The sequence below is a fragment of the Phaethon lepturus genome, unplaced genomic scaffold, assembly GCF_000687285.1.
Source record: "Phaethon lepturus isolate BGI_N335 unplaced genomic scaffold, ASM68728v1 scaffold39115, whole genome shotgun sequence".
Lineage (NCBI taxonomy): Eukaryota > Metazoa > Chordata > Aves > Phaethontiformes > Phaethontidae > Phaethon > Phaethon lepturus.
In genome coordinates this window covers 1-10,317 of record NW_010543589.1, presented here as the reverse complement: position 1 = coordinate 10,317, position 10,317 = coordinate 1, and the positions used below count along the sequence as shown (strand labels likewise).

Genomic DNA, 10,317 nt, shown 5'->3' with positions numbered 1-10,317 from the left:
TTCCCTACAAGGCAGAACAGCACTTTTTTTCCCCTATGCTTTTGTAATAATAATTTTCTAGAAGAGGAGAGATGAGAAGTTGGCCTCTTTGGCCCTTAACCATCCCCATTGGGGAAGGTTTTCATTAAGACACTTGCACCGTGCCTGCGAGGCTGAGCTGTGTGCTCCTCAGTCTGTACGTCCTAACCTTGTCTGACTGACTTTCTGAGCAGCAGAGGTGCTGCTAGCCATCAGTTTGGCTGGGGAAATGCACTCGGAGGCACCCAGTGCGCACAGGCGAGCGCGCGCGGAGAAGCCGCCTCACACAGCGGCACTCTCCCTGGGTCAGGATGGAGCCTTGGCTCGTCCATCGCCAAAACCCAGTGCTTGGCACTGGGTTTCAGTTTCCCTGTAACCTTGCTCACAGAAATGCAGTCGCTGAACATCAGCATAGTCTTATTTCTCGAAGCTCCAGCCTGTTATCTCCAACTACCACCAGGCATCTTCCCTAGTTACTAATGGGTTACAAATTTTTATATGGTATTTTCCTTCCTATTTCGTAGGGACTCCAGACCTTTTCAGAACCCTTCCCTCAGAAAGTCTAGCTGTTACTGTGAAGCCCGTTTGAATAGGAGTAGGGAAGTGATCGTGCCCCTGTACTTGGCACTGGTGAGGCCGCACCTTGAATCCTGTGTTCGGTTTTGGGCCCCTCACTACAAGAAGGATGCCGAGGTGCTGGAGCGTGTCCAGAGAAGGGCAACGAAGCTGGTGAGGGGTCTGGAGCACAAGTCTTATGAGGAGCGGCTGAGGGAACTGGGGTTGTTCAGTCTGGAGAAGAGGAGGCTGAGAGGAGACCTTATCGCTCTCTACAACTACCTGAGAGGGGGTTGTGGCGACGTGGGTGTTGGCCTCTTCTCCCAAGTAACTAGTGATAGGATGAGAGGAAATGGCCTCAAGTTGCGCCAGGGGAGGTTTAGATTGGATATTAGGAAAAATTTCTTCACAGAGAGGGTGGTCAAGCATTGGAACAGGCTGCCCAGGGAGGTGGTGGAGTCGCCATCTCTGGAAGTGTTCAAAAAACGTGTGGATGTGGCGCTTCGGGACATGGTTTAGGGGGCATCGTGGCGTTGAGTTAACGGTTGGACTTGATGATCTTGAAGGTCCTTTCCAACCTTAGTGATTCCGTCATTTTGTGAATAGTTTCAGCAGGACCTTCTTGCACAGCTTTGGGAACCTCTCTCCAACTACAGCCTGAAGTTGGAGGTTTCAGTCCCATTACGTGGTTCACCAACATTACGTGGATCACCAAATTCCCTGCCTCCCTCCCCCTCCTGCCCTTCACTCTCTTCACCTGACAGAGAGCTCTTCCACGGGTGGGTGTGGTGCAGATTCATTCGCGAAGTCCAGAGATGCTACTTTTAGTTTTCTTTCTGGCACAGAAGAACAGACAGTTTTATCTGAGCATTTTGCAGGCCTCAGAGCAGGAAGCCTTTCCTGAATCCTTGAAAAAGGCTGGGCTTGTTTATCACACCAGGTGCATGATCAGCTCTGGCTCTGAATTAACTGCTGGCTTTTTAGTCCTCACTCTCCTGCAAGCATTCAGTAAGAGAGAAGTGTGTTTGCTGTGGAAGGGAGCTGGTGGTGAGGGTCGCGGGGCCGGGACCACAGAAGAGTTTGCGGCTGCTTCAGAGGGAATGGAAGCGATGCCGCAACGGCTGGGGCTGCTGGCCGGCCAGCGCTACGCCGGGCTGCCGTGCCCTTCCACTTGTTTTAAGTTATTAGGGAAAACCAACAGCTACGTGAAGCTGAAGCGTTGTTGTCTTGGCAGGCGGGAGGGCACGGCGTCTGGTAACGCAGCCTGACTCCCGAAGGCCAGGCCACAGAAGGATCACAATGATTTCCTTCCCTAAGCTTGTTCCACAAGCTGTGATGGCACTTCAGCTCCAAAAGCTGAAGGTATTTTTATTACCCCTGTGACTTTTTCCTTTTTCAGGTTTATGCCTCCTGATGATCCATTAGGCCGGCATGGACCCACTCTTAATAACTTCCTCAGCAAAAAGCCAGTGCTTCCGGAACCAAAATGGCAGCCTTGTCCCTACGGTGGGTTCCTCTCCATGCTGCGAACCGCCACCCCTCGCCCTCCTGCCCCTCGCTCCCCGGTGCCGCTCTCCTTCCGCCAAGGGCAAGCGCCGTCGCCAGCTGCTGTCCCGCCTCGTGTGGAAGGGCCTTGTGGCGGGGCCGCTCAGGCGTGTGATGCTGTTTTCCTCTCTTGCCGAGGTGGCTCAGCCTCAGCAAAGGCAGCCGCTGTTTCTGGCTCCTCCATCCCTCCCTGCCTGCCCACGCGTTGCAGGGCGGGCTCGCATCGTAGCACGTGGGGGGCCATCCAGACGCTTCCCCTCTCCCCGCTCCCGGCAGCTTTCCAGCAGTGCGGAGCTTGCTCAGGGGCAAGTCCCTATACCATTTTTTTAAGGCAACTCTTTTTGTAGCAGCAGGTCTCCCACCCCACTGAGTGCAGCAACTGGAACATGAATGAATTTCAGACACTTCCAAAATAGCAGAAAGCTCCTTTCACTGCTGCATCACCCTGCTGCTGTTTAGGTCAGCAATATTTAAAGCTGGGGTCAAAAATAGTGAATTGGCAAATACCACTTCCCCTCTTTGCTGTTTGTTTGTGCTCGCCACGCTCCTGCGAAGGCGCAGTGCGGGGGAAGAAGCGATGAATAAGTTAATCAACGTGGGTGCTAGCGACAAGCTCTCGTTTGATTTTTTTTTTTCTTTTTAATTCTTTCAGGTAAAAAATGCACCTATGGTAATAAATGCAAATTTTACCACCCAGAGAGGCCATATCAAGCTCAGCTCTCAGTTGCTGATGAGCTCAGGGCCAAAATAAAGGTCCCGTTAAGCCTGGGGAAAGAGGAGGAGAAGCGTAACCGCTCGCCGTACAGGACCCGGGGAGACCCTGCAGCGCCTGATGCCGGCACAGAAACGCTGCGAGAAGCCAGCGGCCGTGCAGGGGCTTCCTGCTACCCCGGGCGGTCCTGGGGGGGCTGTCCTGAGCAGCCGTCTGGCATCTGGGCCGGCGGCCCCGGCTCTGACCTGGGCCTGGACCAGCCCTTGCTACAGCCAGAGCCGCTGCAAGACCAGCTGCTCCTGGAGAAGATGTCAGCGCTGTCCATTGGTGATGACACCTACGGCTACTACCGGTCCATACATACCCCTCGGGGCAGAGAGGTGGCGGACATCATCTCTTATCGCTGCGGTGACCTCAGGCACAACCAGTACTCGCTTCACCCCGCCCTGAGCTTGGAGCATGCCGGCTTACTGGGACGCCCTTTCCGGCAAACGGTGCTCGTGCCTGTGCGGGGTGGGATGCGCCCCGGCCACAGCTGGCCTCGGGAGCGCTGCGGCAGACACGGGATGGGGCAGAGGAGCCGCTACGTCCCTGACGGTGCTCAGCACCAACAGGCCCTGGAGACTCGACGCCCTGTTTTTCTGGAGTCCGCAGCTCTTCCCCCTGACCCGCTCCACTTGCACAGCGAGCCGCAGCAGCACTGTTTCACCAGCCGGCCCCCACGGCAGCCCTTCCTGTCAGACTCCAGCAACAGACTGGGCTTCTTCCAGAGAGCCCATGCTTATCCCGATGCCTCTTACAGCACCTACTGGCCCACCCCAGCTGCAAGGCCACCCTCTGCCCAGCAAGCCAAGGTACACGGGGAGCTGTGCTCCCTTTTCCCTTACACCGAGGTGAACCACCTCATGGCTTTGTACCCTGATATCAAGGATACTGCTAGCTTGACGTTACTGATTCAAAGACACAGAAACTTGTGAGGCCTCCAGATCAAACCTTTCCCAACAAGCACAAGTCCTGGGGCAAAAAAGATGCTGCTCTGAGGCTTAACTTAGCATGGCAATGGCTATAGCTCTTCCAGGAGCACAAGTCTAAGCATCAACGAGCTATGTGTGTCTTATGGGGCATGAAGTCAAGGCAAAAGCTCTGGGATCTCATTCATCTCCTGGGGAAGTGAACAGGAGGGCTTGGGGTAACTGGGCTGTCAGCATTTGAACCTCACTGGTGCCTGGGTTCAGGATGGCATGGTTCTTCATTAACACCGTGAAATACTAGGCATGTTTTAAAGTCCTAACCTGTTGTTCAAATGACTGTAAAAGAAAAGGACCATGCTCCACTGTCCCCAGTAAAGGGCTCTCCACAGACCCTCCCATGACTACTTGCTCTGCTAGCATAAAAAGTAATTTGGCCCATATTTCCCCTAACACAGGGCTGTGCTCACTGCTGGAAGGCATCTTTGGGTCCCTGTTATTGCCAGATACAGGCCCAGCCCTGTATCAGTCAGCTTTCAAAACTGATATATATTGGTTTATAAACCAATGCTGTGAACACATAGAGTCGCTAGCAGAGGCGGTGGGGGTACATCAGAGCACTTGGAGGTAGCTGCAGGTATGTTTCTTAGGGATCATGGACAACATAAGTCAAATCAGGGAGGTCATCTTCAATTAAGTCAGTCCTGATGTTGACTGAAGGCTCAGGGTTGTTAATTCAAAAAAGAAAAAACCCAGGTGATGCCAATGGAAACCCCCCCCCAACTTTAAAGTGTGTCTGTTGTATTGAACAAGAAAACTATTGTTGACTTAACCCTTAATTACCAAACATGGTCCCACAATGCAATTATGCAGCTGATTTATGAGTACAAGCATTTAGACTGTGTTCTGTTGGGACATGTTTGATTTTCAGTAAGCTGTAAAGCTGCTAACCTCTGCATTCTTCAGGTTGTAATTCAAATATTAAGGTTGATCCTGAAGGTTTTTGGCATTATACCAAAGTTTAAGTATGTCAGTATGACATGTTTTAAAAATGCTTTAGTACATTATAAAATGGTCATCTAGAACACTTTGTTTTGAATAATGTTATCATCTTTTTTCTTTTTTGTGGTGGTTTCCCACCCCACCCCCCCAGTTCCTCTTGGCATTGATGCTTCATCAAGTCCAACATTCAGGTGGGATTTACAAACTCTCTGACCCTGCAGTATCTCTCAGGTTCTTTGAAGTACTATCAGTGATGTATCAGTGATGTTGGTCCCAGGCAGGAATTAAACACGGCCCTCAATGACAACTCTGAATTCTCTTGCTTTCAGAAAGGTGACTAAGGAGTAGTTATTTACCTTTAATGACATTATCACATGATGCATCTTTTGAAAGTGGTGATAGTTCGATCTGTTTCCCCTCTGGAAATCACCAGCAGCTTTTTTTTTGGTGGTGGTCATTAAAGAATCTTCAGGAAGTAAGTATACTTATCAGTTCAATCTCTTATGGCCATGTGGCTGGCTCCAAGAAATTCTAATTTGGAGGTATATTTTATCTTCACAGAACATGACAGTTTTTTCCCATGTGTCATGAATTTTCCACTAATTATAGTCATAATATATAACTGGATCACCAGAATAGCTTGTATATTTATCCACTGCATATTACATCAAGATTAGAAATGACATTAAAACAAAACTATGGAATAAATGCCCTGCGAAATGCTTTGAAAAGTACCCAAGTTCTACCGCCATCGTTAGTTGCGCTGATATACACCACACGCCACGCTTAACGCGCTGAAGCGACCTCAGAGATCTCATGGATTAAATGCTTGTTATGCCTATGCGAGGCCCATGGGCTTGCCCCACACCCCGTACCAGCTGTACTGCTGTACACACACACACACACACACACACACACACACACACACAGCCATACACACACATGCACTCGCAGAGAAAGTGCGATGCAGAGCGAACAAGTATCTTCCACATACTCAAACAGAGCAAGCCCCAAATGACAGCATTCAGAAAATATACATGCAGGATATAACCGTACATGTCAACATTTATTTTTGTGCCTGGAATGTACATTACATATTCCAGCACGGAAAGAATTTAAGATCTATAGGAAAATTGGCGTGCTGCCTTTATATAGTGCCCTCAGCTTGCCGCAGACGTGCATAAGCTTTTTCTCCTTTTCCTTTGAGGGTGCGCATGAATGTGGTGGTCCTTCAAAACCCTCTCTTGATGTTTTATAATGTATTTTTCTTTCATTTCTGTCTTATTTACTGGGGAATCTTTCAGTGAAACACATCGAACGTGCGTTCTGCTGAGAAAGCGTCTGAGAAAATACATCAGACGTTGGCGCTAGACAGAGCTTGGTTTCTCTTGGCTCTTCTGCTCACCAGCGGGGTTTTTCTCATGGAGCTTTTGTTTGAAGGGCAGCTCAGCAGCAGTGCTGCGTCACTGCCTGCTTGAGAGGAGCAATGCCGCTGGCCGAGAGCCCGCGGGGAGCACGGGCTGGGTCGCTGCTTCACCACAGCACGAGCATCCGGGAGTCGGGAGTTTCTGCTGCAGAGCCTTTCATGCTTTCCAAGACAGGAGGAGTGCTTTCTGGCTTTGTCAGCTCCTGAGGTAAGGAAGGGGCTGCTAGCAGAAAGGAGGTGGCAGCTTTTGCACAGAGAGGGTAGGAGGTTGTTGCTCTTTGGTATCTCTGCTGAGATGCATTCAAGTCCAGCTCTCGCTGCCAAGTTGAAAATGAATCCATAAATCCCAACGGGCTCGGAAAGCCCTTGACAGTCTTTGCTTTTTTGTTGTCAAGACTCTCTTAGAAGAAGCTGGAAGCAGCAGGAGCAATTCTCCAGGAGATGGGCTGCTTTCCCAAGGGAGATTTGCAGAGTTGCCAAGTTCATTTTGAGATTTAAAAAAATAATAATAATTAAAAAAAAAAAGTCATAGAAGAGAACCCTCTTCCCTTCTCTACTCTTATCCTTTTCCAAAAAGTTAGGAAGCCATAGACGCCCTCCTGTGTGAGGGGCTAGGGAAACTAGATACAAATATTTCACTGAAAAGCCCTGGGTGGAAGTCACCCCTGCAACAGCTCCTCAGCATAAAAAGGGGGAAAGAGGGTGGTCCTCTGCACCCGACGCAGTCCTGGGCAGCCCACAGTACCTCCCTCCCGCCTCTTCTGAAGTATAGAACTATCAACCATCTCCTTCACAGAACATTGATGACAAGTCATCTAATTTGCTGAGTTTAGATACCATAAAAATTAAGGCCATAAGGTGGTCTATGAAGTAGACAGCAATCTTGCTCTGTATCAAACACTCGTGTTTGCTGATGATTCTGAGAAGTTTTGCTAATATTTTAACTCGCTTCCCATAAGAGCTGGCAAAATTTGTAAACAAACATTTGAAATAATCACAAGCAACTAAACAGAAGATAACAGGTTTCACAGCTTCTCTCCTTGAAAATGCTGGATTGCTAGGGAAGAACGGGCAAGCCTGTACTTCACCAAGCATGACAGACCACCTCCCCAAGTCAAAAAAACCCCCCAAAGCCTCCGCTGAAAGCCTTTAGCAGACAGACTGCTCCGCTGGATACGGGTCCTTCACGTACATATCTCTACGATAACAATTCAGATATTGTCTTCCACCTTTTGCACGGACTTTCCCCACGGCAGGAGTCAGAACATCTCAGCTTTACTCCTGGAGCCGTAACTCGTTCCCTCTGCCACCGTAAGGCCTTCGCGTCTCTGCCGACTCATGCAAGCCCGCCGCCGCATCTACCTCCTGGGCGCCGGTGGGACCGGGATGCTTTGAACTCCGAACTCCTGAGAAGAAGAGTTTAGTATGACAGCACCACTTGTCCTTCGCTTTATTAAGAAAGTGTGACAGCTGGCAATCAATGGTGAAGGGACTTTTATAGCATTTTAGCCACGTCCCTCCTCCGCCCCGAGTTGGGCTCCCCACCTTGCAGTCTTGCAGCAGGCTCGGAGGAACTCTTTAGTGATTTTTTTTTTCCTCCCGTTCTCCCTGGGTTCAGGATTTCCACTTTATGGAGTGGGTCACAAGTTTTACAGAACATTTCCCCATCCCAACACCTCTCCTTCCACCTCTGCAAAACCACACACCCTCACCCATGGCCACCCCAAACTCTTGTTTCGTGCTCCCTTCGCTTTCCTGCTCCCTCCCTGCTCTGGGCGCTCACCTCTTCCCTTGCTGTGCCACGTACTCGTCCCACTCAAGCCCAGATAGCATCCTATCTCTCCCTTCAACCCTGCCCTCCAACTGGAGGGTTTTTCAGGGGTTTCTTTCCTTTTTTTTTTTAATTTTCTCTTTTTTTTTAAATTTTCTTTTTTTTTTTCCTTCCTTTTTTAATAGTGTTTGGTTTTTGTTGTTGTTAAAACCATGCCATAGATACCTTTAGTCTGGCAGAGACCCGATATGCTCAGGCTGCTTTCCTAGCAAGAGCTGTTTGGGGAAGGAAACAGGCAAAGTTACATTCACAGGTCCTTGTATTGACTTCGTATGGCTTTCTCTTCTCTGAGGATCAAACAGGACGCTAGCAGAAACTCGCCACCATATGCTCTTAACTACCTTAAATCCTACTGTAAAAGCAACATTCATCCTTCACCTACCATCACCAAGATTGTACGTTTGAGGGAGTTACTAATGCTACTGGTTTCATACAGAAGACAAATGGTCATTAGGACATTGAATGGCAGAAGAAAACCATAGAGTAGAAGCAGGCAGCAAAACATGAATGGCATAAAAAAACCAGTCAAACTGGACAAACAGAAATAAATTTTCTCACAGAAGACCAAGAAAGTATTAAATAAAATTACAGGAATGTAGAGATGGTAGAATCTAATAATTAGCGATAAGACAAGAGGAAATGGCCTCAAGTTGTGCCAGGGGAGGTTTAGATTGGATATTGGGGAAAATTTCTTTATCGAGTAGTCAAGCATTGGAACAGGCTGCCCAGGGAGGTGGTGGAGTCACCATCTCTGGAAGTGTTCAAAAAATGTGTGGATGTGGCACTTCAGGACATGGTTTAGTGGGCATGGTGGTGTTGGGTTGACGGTTGGACTTGATGATCTTAAAAATCTTTTCCAACCTTAGTGATTCTATGACTCTGTATGTCACACACGGTATGATAAGCCTCGGAAAGGGACTGCTGTGCAAAGTAAGGCTGAAAAGGGTGGCTGCCATCCATCTGCACACATGCAACACTGAGCAAAGCAGGGCCCAGCTCTCCCGTGACTGTCAGCTTGCTGAGCTTGGTACCCATGATACCTGCAGAGACTCCAAACAACTGAGAAAAACGCTAAATAAGAAGCGGTATCAACTATATGAACGAACTGCAACGTTGAACACGAAGACAAGACTAAGGCATGGTCACCGTCTGGCAATTTGGTTTCCAGATCAGACCCATTTTTTTACTACAGGAATAACGTTCTCCTCACACTGTCGGCAGGAGAGCTGCCGGGAGATGAGAACCATCTAACAGGACTAAAGGGCAACCAGCACTTGCTGAGGGGGTAGCAGGAGAAGCGCGGAGGAATGCGATGGCTTTCACCATTTGAAATGGTAAATGGCAAAATGCATTTCATAAATAAAACCACATTCTGCAGCTCCAGGGAAACTGAAAGTATAAATGCCACCATAGCTTGGCAAAGGCTGCAGTCCATCCGAACACCGCTCCAAAAGCAGTGCTAAAGAAATTTTTAGCAGGGAAGCAAGTTTGACTATGACTTGTTATTGCCAAAAAATACTCAGCCATTGGCAATTATAAATGTTACTCAAAACTATCATCGGCATGAGAAATACTGAGCTCTCCCCACAGGAGGTCCTGTTAGAAAAAGACTGAAGGGAGTACAGAAGCTTGTAAAAATGTTATTTCCAGCAGGGAAACATTCTCGGATAAGAACTTCAGCATCTGAATATCCTTTTGCTTATAACATATGACACATGGTGGATTTGGAGCCCTGGCTTCATTTAAAGCAGCAGATGGAAGATCTTTAAACCTTTAGCGCATCTTTCTTAAGTTAGGACATGTTTAAGCCTTGCAGAAGGGGGGAAAAAAGTATAATTTTAAGATGAAGTCAAAATAACATAATATTACAGAAAAAAGGGACAGAGAATCCAAGTTCTAGACGAGTAGAAAAGTAGGAAAAATAGCCTCCGGTGGTTACTTCCTTTTATCTTTCATGGCACTGCATATGCAACCAGGGATGGTGTTTGGGAGACACTCTTTTAGGTCAGCATCTGCACTTCGATGTTCTAATATTTGTATTTGTCTAAAGGAGCTTAGAGTTGTTGAAAGAAAAACCACAAACAGCCAAGTGGAATGCCTCTAGGAAACGTCTAGCAACTGACATCTGTAAGGCAGACCCCAACAATATATTTTTTAAAAAACCACGATGGCCAGGTCTACCACAAGGTCTACAACGTGGTAGCACTACCAGGTCTACAACGTGGTAGCACTAGAAACAGGGTTGACTGCTCCGGGGATG

General features: G+C 48.3%; 1 protein-coding gene across 1 annotated transcript in view; it reads left to right on the top strand.

Annotated features, from left to right (window-relative positions):
• Positions 1 to 3,807, top strand: part of ZC3H12D (zinc finger CCCH-type containing 12D) — a 9,380-nt gene extending 5,573 nt beyond the window's left edge. The window contains exons 4-5 of the mRNA XM_010288376.1: positions 1,973 to 2,079; positions 2,771 to 3,807. Coding sequence (XP_010286678.1) covers positions 1,973 to 2,079; positions 2,771 to 3,807 — 1,144 coding nt within the window. The remainder of the gene's footprint in view (positions 1 to 1,972; positions 2,080 to 2,770) is intronic.
• The last annotated feature ends 6,510 nt before the right edge of the window (positions 3,808 to 10,317 follow it).